A 21,144-nucleotide genomic window follows, 5' to 3' on the forward strand; every position below is an offset into this window, starting at 1 on the left:
TGATTTGCCTTAAGGTGGAGTTAGAGTTGAAATTGGCTCTTTCTATTCTGATTGCTTCAGGAAAACTTCATAAACAAAGTGGGATTTCATAAATTTGGACTCAAAAGACCAGAGTGTGTTTAGTTTAAGTAGGAGAAGAGAAAGGCAGAGTGGAGTTTTTGAAGGAATAACCGTCAAATCTGCAATAGCTGTGAGACAAAGGCAATTTCCTTAATATACCTACTCTTCAGTTTCTTACTCTATAAAATGGAGATGGTAATAACTAATTAGTAGGGTTGCCCTGAGGATCAGAAGTGCCTGTACATAGCAGGCAGGCAATAAGTGGTAACTATTATTATAATTAGGTACTGGTTTGGCCCAAGAAAATATTTGTAGGTTGAAATATGGCTAATAATAGGAGCGAAGTCATGGAAAATGGCAGAGGAGTAAGCTTCAAAAATTGGTTCCTTTGCCAAAACTATTATGCTAGTTTTGTCTGAAGCAATTAATTTGAAACTCTTGAGTGTAGTAAAACACTTGAAGCATCCAGCAGAGTGCTTAATGAAGAAAAGCTGGTAAATTTTCGAGAATTTTGGTGTTTTGCATAGTGGCTACCATATCTCATTCTCCAGCCCTGTGGCAGGCAGCTGTGAACATGGTGGCCCATGGTTCTTGGTATGACTTGCTTGTTCTTCAGAAATTGGAGTTGTATGTTTTGATCACTGTTTTTGATTGCTGAGGGGCCAAGCCAGCTGGGCAATTTTTAAAATTTATTTTTATTGTTAAAGTGTTACAAATGTCCCCTGTTTCCCCGCTTTGCTCCCTTTCACGCTGCTCCTGCCTCACCCCAGGCCTTTGCCACACTATTGTCTGTGTCCATGGGCTTGCATATATGCATATAAGTTACTTGGTTAATCTCTTCCTTTACCTCCCACCCCCTCCAATTTTGTTCTTTTTAAAGATAGTTTTGCCCTAACTGGTTTGGCTCAGTGGATAGAGCGGACTGGAGGGTTGTGGGTTCAATTCTGGTCAAGGGCACATACCTTGGTCATAGGTTTGATCTCTGGCACTGGTTGGGACGCATGCGGGAGGCAACCAATCAATCAATGTGTCTCTCTCACATTGATGTTTCTCTCTCTGTCTTTCCCCCTCCCTTCCACTCTCTCTGAAAATCAGTAGAAAAATATCCTGAGGTGAGGATTAACAATTTTTAAAAAAGGTAGTTTTGCCTATTCAGGGCCCATTGCAATTTCATATGAATTTGAGGATCAACTTCCATTTCTGGAAAAAAAAAAGGCTGTTGGAATTTTGATAGAGATTGCATTGAATCTGTAGATCACTTTGGTTAAAATTGACACCTTAATAATATTAAGTCTTTCAGTCCACGAATATGGGATGTCTTTCTATTTATTTAAGTCTTTAATTTCTTTCAACAATATTTTGTAGTTTTCAATATTCAAGTCTTTGCTTAAATTTATTCCTAGGTATCTTATTTAGATGCTACTGTAAATGGAAATGTTTTCTTAATTTCCTTTTTGGCTTGTTTGTTGGTGATTTATAGAAACACAACTGATTTTTGTGTTTATCTTCTAAGCTACAACATTGTTGAATTCATTTATTAGCTCTCATCACTTTCTTATGAGTTCTTTGGGATTTTTCATATATAGAGTCAGTCATCTGTGAGTAGACATAGTTTATTCCTTTTCAATTTTCTTTTTCTTTTCAGTTTTTTTCTTTTTTTAATCTTCACCTGAGTATATGTGTATTGATTTAGAGAGAGAGAGAAACATCGATGTGAGAAAGAAATAATGATTGGTTGCCTTCTGTATGCACCCTGACTGGGAATTCAACCCACAACCTAGGTATATACCCTGCCTGGGCATCAAACCCGCAACCTTTTTGTGTATCAGACAACGCTCCAACTGAGCCACCTGGCCAGGGCTTTCTTTTTCAACTTTTATTTCTAGTGGTGCCTTACACAGAATCTTTAAAAAAATGTTTTTTCAATTACAGTTGGCATTCAATATTATATTAGGTTCAGGTGTGCCGCAGAGTGGTTAGATATTTATATAACTTACAAAGTGATCCCCCATAAATCTGATACCTACCTGGCACCACACAGTTATTAACAATATGTTAGTGACTATATTCCCTATGCTGTACTTTACATCCCTGTGATTATTTTATTCTTTTAAAATATGTTTTTGTTGATTTTGAGAGAGAGAGGAAAGAAGAGGGAGAGAAAAATAGAAACATCCATGAGAGAAAAACATCAACATTGATCAGCTGCCTCCTACACACCCCCTGCTGGGTTTTAAGCCTGCAACCCAGGAATCGAATCAGCAACCTCTTGGTGCATAGAACGAAGTTTAGCCACTGAATCACACTGGCTGGGCCCCTGTGACTATTTTGTAACTGCCAGTTTGTACTTCTTAATGCCTTCACCTTTTTTTCACTCAGTTCCCCAACGCCCCTCCCATCTGGCAACCATCAGTTTGTTCTCTGTATCTATGAGTCTGTTTCTGTTTTGTTTGCTTATATTGTTTTTTAGATTCCACATGCAAGTGAAATAATGTGATATTTATCTTTTTCTGATTTATTTCACTTAGCATAATACCCTCTAGGTCCATCCATGTTGTCACAAATGGTAAGATTTCATTTGTTTTTATGGCCAAATAATATTCCATTGTAAATATGCACTCCATCCTTTTTATTCAGTTGTCTATTGATGGACACTTAGGTTGCTTCCATACCTTGGCTGTTGTAAATAATGCTGATGTAGGGATGCATATCTTTCCGAATTAGTGTTTTGGATTTCTTCCATTTCTTTCCAATTTGGATGTCTTTCATTTCTTTTTCTTCTGCTTGGCTAGAACGTCCAGTACATTATTATAAAGCAGTGGTGAACGCAGGCTTCCTCATCTTGTGCCTGATCTTAGGAAAAAGCTTTCAGTCTTTTACCATTGTTATATTACCTGTGGGCTTTTCATAAATGGTCTTTATCATGTTGAGGAAGTTTCCGTCTAATCCTAACTTTTTGATAGTTTTGATCATGAAAGGGTATTGGACTTCGTTAGGCCTTTTTTGCATAAACAGGGATGATCGATGTGCGTGTGTGTGTGTGTGTGTGTGTGTGTGTGTGTATGTATGTATGTGTGTTTCCTTTTTTCTATTAATGTAGTATATTGGTTGACTTTATTATATTGAACCACTGGGGATATAAATCCCACTTTTTTAGCCAGTCACTTAATTTTTAGCTTGGGTGAGTTCTAGGTTAGGCTAAACAGAAATAAGAGCCTTGTGTTAGTCCATCAGATAGCCCCCAGACAGATTAGAACATACAGACACAGTAATTTGAGATTTAGGTCTGTTTTGCTCATTCCAGACCCAGGTATCAGGATCCCACACTGGGAAAGCAGGCTCATGCCTTCAAGACTTCTATTGTATTGGGGAAGGGGATGAGCTGGGGATCCCAACAGCCTGGCAGCTCAGTGGCGGCGGCGGCGGAGGCAGCATTGGGCCTGGAGACTGGCGAACAGGCAGAAGATGGCCCTGATCGCAGGAGGCTAGGCCTAGGGACCCTACCCGCACGATTGAATCGTGCGCTGGGCCTCTAGTTTGTTATATTTAGGCACTCGTGTCCTTTCTAATTTTGTATTCATTTCTGAAGTGACCTTTTCTGGAGTTTTAGAATTGTGATTTATGTTTTTCTTTTATGTCTTGAATTTTTTTTTAATGCCTTTTAGCTTGTTTTAAAATAGTATGTTATAATTTTGATGTGTGCCCGAGGTCTGTCTTTCATTATATGTAGGGATGTTATTCTGCTCTTCAGTCTCTTTTTTCTTAAAATAACTGTATGGGATGGGACCTTGACATTTTTCTGTTGCTTATTCTTACGTGAAGTTTTGTTTTTCTGAACTTTTAGAAGGGGTCATGATTTAGGATAACTTTTCTAATGTCACAGAGCTCCCTCTTCTGGTATTTTTTGGGCGTGTTTTTTTTTTTTTTTTTTTTTTTGTAAAATGTTTAAAAATATGGTGACTTCTTTCCCCTTCTCTACTTTTACTGGACCTCTTCTTCCCTTATCTCTGTTGTCCCTGTTTTGCTCAATTTTGTGTCCACACCCAGCAGCCTTTCCTCAGTGTGGAGTCCTGTGTGGAAGGCAGCTTTGGTTGGGGGTTGATTTTAAGAATTTATATGATTCAGACTGCTCCAGCCCTTTCCAGAACTTACCTGGCACTCTCTTGTGATTGGATTGGGATAAACCTTTCGAATTTTCAAAGTTCTCTTCTCAAATTGGCCATCATACTATCCAGTAAATACCTACTGACTATTTTGATGTTCTTTTTAAGTCCCTCAAATGCCCAGTTGCTTCCCTATGCATCCTGCACAGATGCTGACTTCATGCAGGTCCTATGGCTGCTGATGGTTTTCCCCACTTCTATTTTGAGGTTCCTAACCTAATTTTAAATAGCTTCTGTTCACTGTAGACTGAATAATGGCAGGTGGTTTCATAGGTGGTGCAGAAATACTTTTTATATTCATCTTTCAAAGCAGCCAAGGGCAGAAAGTTAAATCATATCAACAAAATATTTCTTCAGTGAAGTAAAACAAATGATGTCTAACTCTCCACAAATGCAGAGACCAAGGGGCATATGTGGAGATTAGTGTGGCTGAGAGGGATGAGGAAATAGAATGGTGGAAGTGAATGAATTTGGAGAAGGAGCCAGGAACCAGATTATGTAGGGCTTTTCCGGTTATAATGGTAAGAACTTTGGACTTTATTCTGAGGTGTATAGAAGCCATTAGGTTGAGAGCAAAGGAAGAATGAGCAACCAATGTAAACTATGTTCAAGCTAAATGGGTGCTGCTTTGAGTAGTAATATAGCTATGTCAGCATAAAACAACCTGCGTTAATATTGATTTTTTTATTTGATATTTATGGTTTTAGATTTATATAAGAGTTACATACATGAGGAGTACACACACACTTTTTTGTTTTCCAAAGTTTGCTAAATAGTTCTGAACCTCATTTCAGTACTATTTAGCTGATATTCTTATTTATCTTCTGTTCTCTTTAATGTTTAAAATGAAATACTAGTTGCATCCCATTAAATTAACTTAGTAACATTAATGGATCAGAACTTGAAGTTTGAAAACCACTATAATTCCAGTATAATCCCTTGGGTTTTACCATACATAGCACACATTACTGAAAATGGCCAAACCAGAATCCAGATATCACCACATTTCCCAAGAGTATATTTATTTAAAAACAAAAAACAAACTCCCTTATACAGTGTAACATTTAAGTTCTAGTATAGAAAAAATGTTGAGGATAAATGTTCTTACTTGAGTGTGTTGTCTGTGCTATTCTCCCTGGTATGAAATGTTAAGGCCTCTAAGTTTCAAATGGACTTGTAAAATATTAATACAGTTTTCTTTACTATGGTCTTTAGTTAAATACACAAACTGCTAACTGAAGTAACAGTGGTCTCTTTTGAATTATACTAGTAAACAGAACCTGGACAGTGTCGCTAAGTGGTTAGCATCAACCTGTGAACCAAGAGGTTACTGGTTTGATTTCCTGTCAGGGTACATGCCCAGGTTGCGGGCTCGATTCCTAGTAGGGCATGTGCAGGAGGCGGCCAGTTGATGATTCTCTCTCAACATTGATGTTTCTATCTCTCCGTCTTCCTCCCTTACTGAAATAGTTAAAAATATATATATATTTTTAAAAAGTATTATAAACAGAGTAAATCATTTTATAGGCAGCTTGATGGCCTTTATATTGTCACCTAAGAATTAATGAAAAGAATTGTCATTTCCATATTTTCTGCAAATTGCTTATTCTTTTGTTGTGTTTCACTTTGGAAGAGAGCCTGTGGGAGGAGTGAAGCACAAATGAAACATAAAGGTCAGTTGAAGTAATGGGAAAGATATTTCTTTTAATTCTCTTATTTGAATCCTTGCTTCTGTGTTCCATAGCTCTGTGACCTTTGGAAAAATACTTGCCTGGGTCTCCTTTTCTCATTTATAAAAGGTAGTAATATCTATATCACAGCTTTAATGTTCAGGTTAAATGAGAGCCTGGTGGTGTCACGTGTATTTTAATAAACATTAGGGTTTGTGTGTTTCTTTTTTCTTTCCTTAGAAAGGAATTCAGTGAAAATATGTTGCTAGATATTCAGGGCTGGAGAGTGTAGAAAATTTCAAAAAGAAAGGTACATATTTTCTTATTGGTTATTCTCTTCCTGGTAAGTCTATTGTGTATGATCCCAGTTGTTCCTAATTTATTTTGGGATAAGTAAGTGATAAACAGGTGGGCTTCCTGTGCTTCCTCCTATCCCTTCCTTTTAAAGAGGGAGATTATGTAATCTAAGTGACGAAAGGCAAGTTTAGGAGGCCAGGAAGTATTATCTTCATAGTTGGTTCCATTATTTTAGTTTCTGGTGTCTCCAGTCTGCTTAACAAAAAATTTTATGGCGTATATATTGGTCCTAATATCAAGTATGCTAGCTAACGGATAGCTATTAATTATAAGTGTTACCTAAAACCATTTGTCCTGCCTGTGGAATAAACAACACTTCCTTTGACTTAACCTAGACAACCTAGGAAAATTACAAAGTCAGAGTGAGATGGAAAGATAGACTTAGAATTTTATCTAGCCGGCTTTTAAAAACACACAACAGGTTTATCGAGATGTAATTTATTTACCATAAAATTCATCCTTTTAAAGTGTACAATTTAGAGGTTTTTAATGTATTCACAGTTATGCAACCATCACCACTATATAATTTTAGAACATTCTAATCACTCCCAAAAGAAACCTCATACCCATTAGTAGTCATTCTCACCCTACCTCACCCCATGGCCTGGCACCTCAGCCCCTTGGGATTACTAATGTCATTTTGTTTGTATGGATTTGCTTATTCTGAGTATTTTAATATAATAACATAATATATGGTCTTTTATTTAATATAATGTTTTAAAGGTTTATCCATGTTGTAGCATGAATCAATACTTCATTCATTTTTATTGCCAAATAATATAACATCAGATGGATAGACCATTATTTTATTTACCCATTCATTAGTTGGACATTTGGGTTGTTTCTACTTTTTGGCTATTATGAATAAATGCTGCTATGAACATTGTGTATGAGTTTTTGTGAGGATCTATGTTTTCAGTTTTCTTAAATATATACCTTGGAGGGGATTTTTGGCTCATATGCTAACTTTATGTTTAACATTTTGAGGACCTTATATACTTTTTCCCAAAATGATTGTACTATTTTGTTTAGCTGGATTTTAAATAACTGATTTTAGTGTTCTAATTTTATATATATATCAAAGGAGAACCTTAGCTGAAACAAGTGGTTTGAATTGATAGTGGGGGGAAAATTCACCTGCAGTAGTTTGCAAAGTTGGACGTACTTTTTTAAATATAGGTTTAGAATTATTACTATTAATCTTTGGCTTTTCAATTTTGTTTTTGCAGTTTTATCTCCAAGACACTAAAAGTAGTAATGGTACCTTTATAAATAGCCAGAGATTGAGTCGAGGCTCTGAAGAAAGTCCACCATGTGAAATTCTTTCTGGTGACATTATCCAGTTTGGAGTAGATGTGACAGAGAACACACGGAAAGGTACGGGTATGGATCAATTTTTCCTATTATTTATCTTTTTAACTTTATTTTTATTCTATCATTAAATGTTACAAAATATGTTGTGCTTGTAGAAGCAATTTAAATACAGCATTATATGCAGTGAAAGTTAAAAGTCTCATATCTCCTATTTTACAAAATTTTAAAATCTGAAATGTTAATAATTAATCTGTATTCTTCATCACAGTATGACTACATAGGTCATGACTGTGTCAGTTAGGAAACAGTATGCAGTGACTCCATACCCAATCAGTAGGAGCTTAAACCATAAAGATAGTTATTGTTAATAAGAAGTCTGGAGACAGATAGGTCCAGACTTTGTTCTCTTGACTCAGTGATGTTATCAGGAATCCAGGGTCTTACTGTCCTCACGTGCTATTATCCTTAACCTGTTGGCTTCTTATGCTTATGCTCTTTGCCTCATAGTCAAAGTGTGCGGGCTGTAGCCCCAGGCATTATTTTTCTCACACCAGTGTTCTAGCCAAAAGGAGGAGGTGGGGACAAAATGCTTTCCTGTGTGGCTCTCTTTTCATGTTGAAAGAATAGTTTTTTATAGAATCCTCCCAGCAGATTTCTCCCTTTTGTCTCAATGGCCACATGGATATGTTACGTACATAGCTACTTGTAGCTACAAAGAAGCCTGGGAAGTTACTTACTTGGCAAAGGTGAAAAGGAGATCCATTATTGATCAATTATAACTTATCCCTTCCAGTTGTGCATACATTGTTGCCTCAAACAAAATTAGAGCTCTGAAAGCAGCTAATAATACTTGTCACAGTTATAAAATTTCATGCCTCAGTGTTTGAAACTAGAAGTTCTCTAGCTAAATAAACGTAAATTGTCTGTATGTTTAGAATTCTGAAGTTTTCTTGCTGTAGCTAATAACTCTCTACTTATGACCATGAAACTATATAGCTGAATCATAAAACTAAATGAATAGGAAACAAAAGAGTGCAGTTCCACTGTCTTAGTTTAATATGGACAGTGGACCCAATTGGCAAGTTTCTTCTTTCATTTCTCTGAACATACTCTGATTTGGTGATACCCTGAGTCATCAGTCTCTGACATTTTACACCGTGTATACAGGGATTGGTGGTGGTGGTGATGCTGCTGTGCATGTGCATGTATATTATATTTTTACTTTCACTGGTGTTGGAATTGCAATATTAGTTTTACTGGGTTTTGTTGGCCTCCCCAGGAAGTTGGGTTTTGATATTTGAATTTGTGTAGGGCCACAGTTTTAGAAATTTCCATTTATAATTGTAAAATAGAAAAGTTTGTATTTTGATGCAAAATATTTAGTACTCAATTAAAGAACTCAACTTATGTATGGCTATAATGAGAACAGCTATAGTGGACACTCTGATGTCTGCTATTGCCAAATCACACCTCTTCTGCTACCAAGTCATTCAGCAAACATTTAACTGAGCCCCAGGTGTGAGTAACCCACAGAACACAGATAATTGAATTAAACTGTCCTCTCCAGGGAATGTCTAACTCCTTGGCTTGCATTTCCCAAAGAGAATTAATAGGTGTTTATTGATAAAAGAATAAGGTAATCAAATATATTTAGGACATCTTAGTTAACCCAAGGTAATGGGGACTTCCAGAGCTTTACTTTTCTTTTCCAATTAAATTTCTTGGGGTGACATTGATAGACATGATCATATAGGTTTCTATGTTATAAGATCTATATATTTGCCCACAACCCAAAGTCAAATCTTCTCTTGTCACCATATATAGGACCCTTTTTCCCCCACCCCCAGAGCTTCTAATATGCTAACATATATGCAGATCTCCAAGGGAGTGACTGTTACAGAATGCTCTTTCCCAATTCCTTTCTACTGTAAGGGATACTCGTTTTTTTGTGTTTTTTTTTTAAATCTTTACTGTTGAAAGTATTACAGATGTCTGCTTTTTTTCTTCCCCATTGACCCCCTCCTCCCCGCACCTACCTTTCCCAAGCCTTTGCCACACTATTGTCTGTGTCCATGGGCTATGCATATCTGCATATAAGTTCCTCGGTTAATCTACCCACCCCCCACTTTCCCTCTGAAATTCATCAGTTTGTTCGTGGTTCTATGTCTCTGGATCTATTTTGTTCATCAGTTTATTTTCTTCATTAGATTCCACATATGAGTGAGATCATATGATACTTAGCTTTCTCTGACCGGCTTATTTCACTTAGCATAATACTCTCCAGGTTCATCCATGCTGTTGCAAATGGTAAGAGTTCCTTTTTTATTGCCGTGTAATATTCCATTGTGTAAATGTACCACAGTTTTTTTGAATCCACTCATCTGCTGATGGGCACTTGGGCTCTTTCCAGATCTTGACTATTATAGATAATGCTGCTGTGAACATAGGGGTGCATATATTCTTTTTTTTTTTTTTTTAGTATAACAAAGGTGGAGATTTATTGAGGAACAAATACAGACTCCCACATGGGGTGCATATATTCTTTGTAATTGGTGTTTCAGGTTTCTTAGGATATATTACTAGAAGTGGGATTACTGGTTCAAATGGGAGTTCCATTTTTAAAAATATATATTTTTATTGATTTCAGAGAGGAAGGAGAGAGAGATGGAAGCATCAAAGATAAGAGAGATTCATTGGCTGCCTCGTGCACCCCCCTACTGGGGATCGAGCCTACAATCTGGGCATGTGCTCTTGACTGGAATCGAACCCAGGACCCTTCAGTTCGCAGACTGACGCTCTATCCCTTGAGCCAGACCGGCTAGGGCTGGCAGTTCCATTTTTAATTTTTTGAGGAAACTCCATACTGTTTCCCACAGTGGCTGTACCAGTCTGCATTCCCACCAGCAGTGTACTAGGGTTCCCTTTTCTCCACATCCTTGCCAACACTTGTTGTTTGTTGATTTGTTGATGATAGCTATTCTGACAGGTATGAGGTGATACCTTATCATTTTAATTTTCATCTCTCAGATGATTAGTGACTTTGAGCATTTTTTCATATATCTCTTGGCCTTCTGTATGTCCACTTTGGAGAAGTGTCTATTTAGGTCCTTTGCCCATTTTTTAAATTGGATTGTTTGTCTTCCTTTTGTTAAGTTGTGTGAATTCCTTATATATTTTGGAAATTAACCCCTTATCAGATTTATCATTGGCAAAAATGTTCTCCCACACAGTAGGATCTCTTTTCACTTTGTTGATGGTTTCTTTTGCTTTGCAGAAGCTTTTGATTTAGATGTAGTTCCATTTATTTTCTCCTACGTTTCCTTTGCCTTATGAGATGTATCAGTAAACATATTGCTGCGAGAGATGTCTGAGGTTTTGCTGCCCATGGTTCCTTCTAAGATTTTTATGGTTTCACTAGAGGCCCAGTGCACAAATTCTCAGGCCGGGCCAGCAGGGGGAGGGGATGCGGCCAGCCTGGGGGAGGGGTCATGGGTTGTTGGCCGGCTGGCCCCGACCCCGACCCCTGGTCGAGCTCCCAGGTGAACTCCTGGTCGAGGGGACAATTTGCATATTAGCCTTTTATTATATAGGATGACTTACATTTAGGTCTTTTATCCATTTTGAGCTTATTCTTGTGAATGGTGTAAGTTGGTGGTCTAGTTTAATTTTTTTTCATATACCTGTCCAGTTTTCCCAAAACCATTTATTGAAGAGACTGCCTTTACTCCATTGTGTGCCCTTGCCTCCTTTGTCAAATATTAATTGAGCATAATGGCTTGGGTCAATTTCTGGGGTCTCTGTTCTGTTCCACGGATCTATATGCCTGTTCTTGTGCCAGTACCAGGCTCTTTTGAGGACAGTGGCTTTGTAGTATAACTTGATATCTGGTATTGTGATTCCTCCAACTTTGTTCTTCTTTCTCAAAATTGCTGCGGTTATTCGGGGTCTTTTGGTTCCATATAAATTTTTGGAGTGTTTGTTCTATATCTGTGAAATACGCCATTGGTATTTTAATCGAGATTGCATTGAATCTATAGATTGCTTTGGGTAGTATGGACATTTTAATAATATTGATTCTACCAATCCATGAACATGGCATTTTCTTCCACTCATTTATATCTTCTTCTATCCCTTTTTTCAATGTCCTGTAGTTTCCTGAGTACAGGTCTTTTACCTCCTTGGTTAAGTATATTAATTTTTTGTTGCAATGGTAAATGGGATTTTTTTTAGTTTCTCTTTCTGAGAGTTCATTATTGGTGTATACAAAAGCCATTGAGCCGAAGCCGGTTTGGCTCAGTGGATAGAGCGTCGGCCTGCGACTGAAAGGTCCCAGGTTCGATTCCGGTCAAGGGCATGTACATTGGTTGCGGGCATATCCCCGGTAGGGGGTGTGCAGGAGGCAGCTGGTCGATGTTTCTCTCTCATCGATGTTTCTAGCTCTCTATTCCCTCTCCCTTCCTCTCTGTAAAAAATCAATAAAATATATTTTTTTAAAAAGCCATTGATTTCTGAATGTTAAGTTTGTATACTGCTACATTGCCGAATTCATTTGTTAAATCTAGTAGACTTTTGGAGTCTTTAGGGTTTTCTATGTACAATATCTTGTCATCTGTGAATAATGACAGTTTTACTTCCTGCTTTCCAATCTGGATGCCTTTTATTTTTTCTTCTTGTCTGATCTCTGAGGCTAGTACTGCCAGTATTATATTGAATAAAGTGGTGAAAGCAGACATCCCTGTCTTGTTCCTGTTCTTAGGGGAAATGGTTTTAGTTTTTGCCCATTGTGTATGATGGCCAGTGTGGTTCAGTTGGTTGGAACCACCTCTTGGTGTACAGGTTCAATTCCTGGTTGGGGCACATACCCAGGTTGCAGGTTCAATCCCTGTGTAGAGGCAACTGATAGACATTTCTCTCTCACATTAACGTTCTCTCTCTCTCTGTCTCTCTCTCCTTCCCCTTCCTCTCCTTCCTCTCTCAAATAAAAAACCCTCCAGTGTATATGGAATTTACATAATATCTATGTGTAAAAGGAAACTTTAAAAAGAATATATAATGTGTAGAAGTGTGTGTGTCTATAAAGTCAGGATTTTGTTAGGTGATATGAGCCTATGTCATTGAACATATCAGTTTATATTACTGTTTCTTCTCTTCCCAGCCCTTTAAAACAAGCTGATTTTGTCTTTTGGCTTTTTATATAGTGCGGCTCCAGGGAGGAAGCTCACTGATTAGTACTGTACTAACAACCTGCCTTATAGATAAAAAATAATCATTGTAAAACAAATAGGATGACATTATAGTGGATTTTTTATTTTTAAAGGAAGAAAGGAATGGAGAAAGCCAACCTATTAGATCCTCCTGGAATGGGAGCCTTACCAAACCAGCTACTGGCCACCACTTTGTTCCCAAACCCACAAACTATTCAGACAGGACATGAATTTTTTGGGTCACACAACATGACAGTCCTCTGTTGCAAAGTTTGGGACTGGTTAGTTCTATAAAGTTCACAAACTTCTATCAGCTCATCAGCTCAGGTCCACTTCACCAGTATCTGTTCCTGGGTAAGTCCCTATGAAAAAAGAGCCTATGAAGAGCAAAGTCAATGGTATCTTCCTTTTGCTTTATGCTCCCACAGCACTCAATTACTTTTATTCCCCACAATAAACCTTGCCCTTTCTGGCCTTCAAGCCATTGCATACATGTGTGTTTTCTTTCACCTAGGAATGTTTGTCGGCTGGACAAGGTGCCCTTCCGTGTCCCCGTTCCACACTGTGCTCCTCCCCTTTATGTGTTTGCCTCCCTCACTAAACTGTAAGCTGTGCAAGAGCAGTCAGTGTGTCTGTCTTCATTATAGAAACTCCACTCAACCCGGCACCAATATTGTTGATAAATTTCAAAACGTCCCATGAATCTTCATCCACCATTTTACAAACTTCTTTTTATCATATTAACTAAGACTTTTTACAACCTTCCTCCTAATAGGAGGATTGGGAATTGGCAACATTCTTGTTACCCACTGCCCTTTTTGTTCTGCTGTGACTTAGTTACTTCTCCTTACTCTGCCTTAAGCTTGAATTTCCTCATATTATGAAATGGGACTCAAGGGTTTTGGTACAATGTTCATTGTTCACACTGTGACTCAGTGTTCAATGTGAACATTGAAAGGATGTTATAAAGTGCTCAGAGCAGGGCCAGGTACTTTTATTATCACTAAAACCCTTGCCAGTCATTTGCATCATCTTTATTTTTTTTGCCATCAAGTTTACCCTTCTTTCTCAGTAGCCTTCGAGCCAGGATCCTTTACCGTCTGTTCTTTGGAACACATCATTGGCCATTCAAAGATACTCTCACCAACTAGTCTACTCCTTGACTTTTGGCTATGCTGGCTTGCTTTTTCCTAGTTCTTGGTAACTTTCACCATAAACTTTACATGCATCTACTTTCTAGCTCCTAGGGAAAATCACAAAGCTGACTCATCACAGACCACACCAGATTTGCCAGGTTGACTGAGAGAATCTTTCTGATGTCATGCCAGTGTACCCAGGATGTACACCAGAATTACCTGCATAGCTTTGTAAAACTACAGATGCTCGGATCTCACCCATTCAGCCCTAAGAAGGAGAATTGCTGGGTGTGGGACTTGGACATATATACTTTTTTAAAGCCTCAAATTGTTCTTTTGGACAATGATGTTTAAGAACCCTACTCAATTAAATTTCTGGCAAATGTTTTAATGCTTTCCCTTATCCTCAAGTCCAAGTTTCACTTCTTGCTTTGTCTGCTGTGAATCTGTTCATGCTGGCTCTATACCTGTATTTCCAGCTGCTTGCAGTTGTTTCCTTTCGAATGTCTGCTGTCACCTTACTCTGTATACAGCTCAATTTAGTCTTCAAACGAGAGTATTCTACTGACTTCCCAATTTCTTCCATTCCATCATTCTCCCAAACACTCTAGCTCAGCTTCTTGGTATCTCTTCTGAATCCCGTCTCTTTCTTATCTCCAGCAGTTATGTCATCTACACCATTTGCCCTCCTTTCCCTGCTATTTCTTGTTTTTCCTGTTGCCAACCTAGAGTGTTACAGAAGCTTTCCACTTCTGGCTACTATTCTTCTGGTACAGATTTATTTATGTCATTCTGCTTTTAGAAGCCTTGGTGACTGTGCCAATTGCAGAATAAAGTCTGAAATGCTTAATTGTACACTTGAAGCCCTCAAAAATATGACTCAATTTAGTCTTTTGCTTTTATTTCCCTTATATATGTTAAGCTATTAACGCTATTGTTTAGAGATAAGAGGGTATATGGAAAAGATTCTTTTGAATCCTAGCACTGCCACTTGCCAAAGGTGTGATCTCCAGCAAGTTATTTTAGTCTCTTTGACTTTAGTTTCCTCATATGTAAAATGGGACATAAAAATAACTATTTGCATGGTTTGTCATAAGGAGTTAACATGTATAATGTGCTTAGCATGAGGGCCTTGAAATATGTTCTTCATCTCATCTTTTCAATCTTCTCTCCTTAGATTTGTGCTCTCTCATATCCTTCTCTTTTTCTGTTTCTTTGCGTATGCCATTTTCTCTGCCTTTCCTTCCCCTGACCTTGTCCATTCCAAATTTCCACAGTGTTTTATATTTATTGTAGTATTTGTGAAAGTTTCTCCCTTTGTTATGTTAAGTATTTCTAGTTCTCTTTCTGTAAACGAAATTGAAATCCTAGCCATAATCATCTTGTTGTTTTCCATCATCCTCAGCATACTGCTTTGTAGCCAGCAGGTTCTCAGTGAATATTAAACAAACAGGTAAAGCCAAAGAATCACCACTCCTCATTGGTGAATAAAAAATATGCCAAAGAGCAATATCATTTCACAGTATGCTAGAGAAAGTGGAAAATGAATCCACCTACCTAGAGAAAGGATTCCTCCCACCAAATAAATATGTAGAAACAAGATTCCTGGAAGAAATGGTAGCTGATTCTGGGTCTAGGGGAGGAAATATACAAATTGAGCCTGGAATATTTATCATACCAGAAAGCAATGAAACTATCTAAGACTACTGGGTTTCCGTCAAAGGACTCAAGAATTAATGTGGAGTTCCAATTGATCAAAGATGGGACAATTTGATCATCAAATAATAATAACAGCAGTGGATTGAAATGTATCAAATTTGTTTGAATCCATGAATGCACAATGATTCTAAAAGAAAAAGATTTGATTGCCTTTCAAAGAACTTAGGAAGCCTATTTATCAATCTACAAACAAATAATGAGAAAGATTAGCCTGGCTGGCAGGCGTGGTTCAGTGGTTGAGTGTCAACTTATGAACCAGGAGGTCTTGGTTTGATTCCCAGTCAGGGCACATGCCTGGGTTGCGGGCTCAATTCTAGCAGGAGGCAGCCAATCAGTGATTCTCATCATTGATGTTTTTCTCTTTCTCCCTCTCCAAAATATATAAAAATATATTAAAAGAAAAAAAGAGAAAGATTAAAGTATCCATGCTACCTTTCCTATAGGAATTATACCTGCGGTAAAGTTTTTATAACTGAACTCAGCTCACAAATGAAGATAGAATGATACAATATCAATTTAAAAATATTTTTGCCCGCCCAGTGTGGCTCAGTGGTTGAACATCAACCCATGAACCTGGAGGTCATGGTTCGATTCCCAGATGGGGCACATGGTGGAGTTCTGGGCTTGATCCCCAGTAGGAGGTGTGCAGGAGGCAGCCAATCAGTGATTTTTTCTTGTCATTGATGTTTCTATCTCTCCCTCCCTTCCTCACTCTGAAATCAATAAAAACATATTTTTAAAAAATATTTTTTAGAATTAAAAGAGTATTTTTCTTTTCAGCTAACTTTCCCTGCCTCTTTTCTAACTTGAAAAAAGAAAAATGGTCTTTGAATTGAAAGCATTATGAAGCAAAAAATTTAGGAGTGAAAGTTCAGTAACTCTTTTATCTTAGATTTCAGTCAAAAGGAAATTAAGCAAATAAGTCCCCAGTTTGGGAAATTATTATTATTATTATTATTATTATTATTATTATTGAAACTCTATATATTTAATACAACAGCATCATCCTTTTTGTTTTTGTTTTTTGTTAATCCTCACCTGAGGATATTTTTCCATTGATTTTTAGAGTGGAAGAAAGCGAGAGAGTCAGAAAGAAACATCGATGTGAGAGAGACACATTTATTGGTTGCCTCCCGCCCAGGCCAGGCATTGAGCCTCCAACCAAAGTGTGTGCCCTTGACTGGAATTGAACCTAGGACCCTTCAGTCCACAGACTGATGCTCTATCTACTGAGCCAAATGGGCTAGGGCAGCTTGGAGAAATATTAACACCTCTAAGGGAAATTTTAACACCTCTCATTTAGCTCTTGGTTTTTTAAAGTTTTCTTGGGCTTTTATGAACTTACTCATTGTACTTCCTATTATTGCCAGTCATTTCAAGAGATCCTTCAAATTACTCAAGTGTAGGTTGTATTAACCTTACTACGCAATGCAAGAATGATGATAGAACTAGATTGCAACATACTTCAGAAGTTTTAGTCTCCCAGTCTAGGGTCTTAAACAGTTTTTCAACTTATCAAAGTGAACATGGGTCCTTTAAGTGGTGTTCATGTGAAGAGGCAATAGAAAAGGCTGGCTGCATACCATAAAGTAAATATATTAACTCAAAAGCAAAATAAATAATCTCTGTGAGATAACAGAGAAAAAAAAACCATGTAAGTGGCAGTCAGCTTTTGTAGTCTTAATTCTGGTTTTTAATCTCCTAACTACAGCAGGTAATTGCAGATTTTTCTTCCACAAATACCTTGTTTCCCCAATTCAGACACACCTGTTTTTCATGTTTTAACATTTCTGAAATTTGGGTGTAGCTTATAATGGATAAATATATATTTAATATGGCAATGTACTGTGGACTTCTTACCCTGCCCAAGAATCTTTTTATTTTTTATTTGAACAAGCTGGATTTATTACTCATTATAGAAAAAAAGAGAACAAATAATTTGAGTAACCAGAGGTGTCACACTAAGAAGTGTTAGAAAAGATCTAATATAGGATTAGGGCTTTGGCTGGATGGTTTGGGGAGGATCCAAGAAAGCAGGGGTTTGAAAGGGGAGTGGGCCCAGCTAGTGTGGCTCAATGGTTGAGCATCAACCTATGAATTAGGTCACGGTTTGATTCCCTATCAGGGCACATGCCTGGCTTGCGGGCTCAATCCCCAGTGCAAGAGGCATCTGATTAGTGATTCTCTCTCATCATTGATGTTTCTATCCCTTTGAAATAAATAAAAATATATTTAAAAAAAAGAAAGGGGGTAGGATTCTATGATTGGGCATTTCAGTAAATCGTATCTTTAGAGAAGGCAAAGTAGAGCTAAGGCTTCAATAATTGGTAAAGAAGTAGCAGGAACTCATATTAACCAGGAGAGAGGAATATTTGCTGTTTTGCACAGTGATCTTGTTTTTGTCGGTGCTTAGATGAAGTTATGAAGTGGTCTTGTTTTGCTTCATAGTCTCAGAATGATCTTGTCTCATATTAGTAAGATTACTTATGTCCCCCAGGAGAATAACATGGCCTAGCAGCTATAAATATTAGAGCAGTGCCTAGATTCCAGGGTTGTTGTTTTTTTTCTGTGTGTGTGTGTGTGTGTGTGTGTGTGTGTTGTTTTTTTTTTACTTCTCATCATTGTACCTAATACATGGTATTCATGCACTAGTTACTTTTTTAAGTTACATTCCGATGTCAAGTAAATAAAGAGTTTATACTGTGTTCTGAAGAACGCTTTTCATGGCCAGGTAGAGCAGAAAGAGGATGGCTGTGGAGGGTGAGAAGTCACACAATCTGTTGTCTGCCAGCTGGAGAACCAGGAAAGCCAATGGCTCAATTCAGCCTGAGTCCAAAGGCCCAAGAACCAGGAGAGCAAGTGGTAATGATAGAAGTCCCAGAGTCTGAAAGCCTGTGGACCAGGTACTCTGATGTACAAGTGCAGTAAAAGATGGATGTCCCAGCTCAAGAAGAGAGAGAATTTCTGAGAAACTTTTATTTTTTAGAAATATATTTTTATTGATTTAAGAGAGGAAGGGAGAGAGAGAGAGAAACATCAATGATCGGAGAGAATCATTGATTGGCTACTTCCTGCATGCACCCTACTAGGGATTAAGCCTGCAACCTGGGCATGTGCCTGACGAGGAATCGAACCATGACCTCCTGGTTCATAGGTTGACGCTTAATCACTGAGCCACACTGACCAGGCCCGAGAAACGTATAAATGGTGTGTTTTACAATCAGTTTTGTCTTTGAATCTTTTAAATACTGTAATAATGCTTCTGGGTGAATTTGGAGAGCATAGTTTGTTTTAAAAGTACTTAATAAAATACTGTCCAGCAGCATTTTCCAAAGTACAAGGTAGGGCAAAAGTGGATTTACAGTTGTTCATATGGAAAATAATACAGTAATTAACAAATAAAAATACAAGAACAAACTGTGTTTCGCATACTCACAACTTTTGCCCCATCCCATATTTTCTTCAAAATACTATATATGCCATATATATGTGTATGTGTGTGTGTGTCCTATATAATAAAGAGGTAATATGCAAATTGACCATCACATGTCACAAGATGGTGGCACCCACAGTGGGGGTGGGGCCGGCTGCTCCACACTCCTGCCGCCGGAGTCCCCTCAGCCCCGCCGGGGGCCTTGGGTCCTCCTGCACCCCCCACTGACTGAGGCTCAGGCAAGCAGGGCCAGCCGAGGCCAGGCAAGCCTCGGATGGTGGCTGCCCAGCTGCCCAGGGCCAGCCTGAGGCGCAGGCAAGACTCAGATGGCGGCTGTCCAATTGCCCAGGGCCGCCCAAGGCTCAGGTAACCAGGGCCGGCCGAGGCTTGCGCTGCCGGCAGTGGCAGCAGCAGAGGTGTGATGTGGGCTTTGCCTTCCCCTGATCGCCGGGTTGCCTCCCACCCCTGAGGGCTCCCAGACTGTGAGAGGGGGCAGGCTGGGCTGAGGGACCCCCCTCCAGTGCATGAATTTTCATGCACCAGGCCTCTAGAGTTTGTGTGTGTGTGTGTGTGTGTGTGTGTGTGTGTGTGTGTGTGTGTGTGTATGTATATATATCCATAATCACATAGTTCCTTTATGTGTTCCTAAAAAGGGAGCAGGGATGTGCTCAATGGTTACATAGGTTTTGAAAATGCATCATCATGTACATTAAGCTCTGAGAAAGCCTGTGATTTAAAAGATTAAAAACTCAACTTCTTTTAACCAAATTTTTTCTAAGCTCCTCTAACCCCACCTACTAGCACCCCATTTTGAGAAATGCTGCTATATAGAGTTGATTAATATAAGTTTTAGAACAAAACATTTTCATCAGATTGCTTTTGCATATTATTAAAGAGGTAACTGACATTTCTGTGCATCTAGTTGTCACAAGAACCTTTTCAAAGGAAGGGTTGGCTACATTGTCAGTGTAGTCAGACCGTGGTCTATAACTGCCTTCAATAGTGCGACAACTCTATATTGCCCAGTAAGTGTTAGCACTTGGTTCATCTCACAGTTTGTACACCAGGCTAGTTGCTGGACTTCCGGGATGTATCTGAACAATAGAAATCCTGATATATAGTTTGTCATCTTAGCACTGAAACTCACTACACTTATTTTTTTAAAACAATTTTCTTATTAATTTAAATGTATTGGTAAAATGTCAGTCTTGCTGGATCTTCTTGTATTGTGCTCCCGTATTTATTGTAGCCTGTTTGTAGTAAATTTCTGAGGGAGCCCTAGAGCTGGAGTAAATTCGTCCCTTCCCTATCTTTAGCCAGGGAAAGGAGGGAATTAGGTGTTTCTTGCAAATGGAGATGAACCCTGCCATTCTCAAAGTGAGAGGCAGGCAACTTCACTCCTGAGCGATGGAAGCTGTAAAATATTAACCAGACATGTTCTTGGATGTATTCAGTAAACATTTACTAAATGCCTGCTTTGTACCAGAAGCAACCAATCCTTGTTGCCCTCAAAGAGTTGTATCTAATTGTTGAGACAGCAGTTGTGTAAATGATAAATATTAAAACTGCAGTGTGCTTGGTGTTATAATAAGTAGATTTAGGAGGCTCTGGGGACACAACTTAGATTCTGAGCTTTGGTGAAGGAACTAGAAAAGTCTGAATCTAGAAGATAAGGAGCATTTGGTCATGCAGGTCGGGATAAAGGACATCACTGATAGGACAGCTTGTGTAAAAGGCATGGGGTTGTGAAAAGTAAGGTATTTGGAAATGCAAGTAGATTTGTTCTTGTCTAGGGTATTTATGGTAGCAGGGTGGAGGAAGAGGCCGGAAGGAAGGAAGGAAGGAAGGGAGGGAGGGAGGGAGGGAGGGAGGGAGGGAGGGAGGGAGGGAGGGAGGAAGGAAGGAAGGAAGGAAGGAAGGAAGGAAGGAAGGAAGGAAGGAAGGAAGGAAGGAAGGGGCTTAGTAGTTCATGGCCATAATTGCTATGTTAGGCAGAGAATTTGAAAGACTGTCCATAGATGGTTCTTAATATGTGCTAGCACTTTTCATATAATAAATAAGTTAATGAAAATTAATATTGAGTAAAGT

The 21,144-nt window shown here is 38.4% G+C and overlaps 1 protein-coding gene across 1 annotated transcript in view; it reads left to right on the forward strand.

Moving 5' to 3' along the window:
• SLMAP (sarcolemma associated protein) overlaps positions 1-21,144 on the forward strand; it is a 158,086-nt gene that overhangs the window by 62,983 nt on the left and 73,959 nt on the right. The window contains 1 exon segment of the mRNA XM_079794832.1: positions 7,480-7,633. Within this exon segment, the coding sequence (XP_079650958.1) occupies positions 7,480-7,633 (154 nt within the window).

Source organism: Cnephaeus nilssonii, assembly GCF_951640355.1.
Source record: "Cnephaeus nilssonii genome assembly, chromosome: 17".
NCBI lineage: Eukaryota > Metazoa > Chordata > Mammalia > Chiroptera > Vespertilionidae > Cnephaeus > Cnephaeus nilssonii.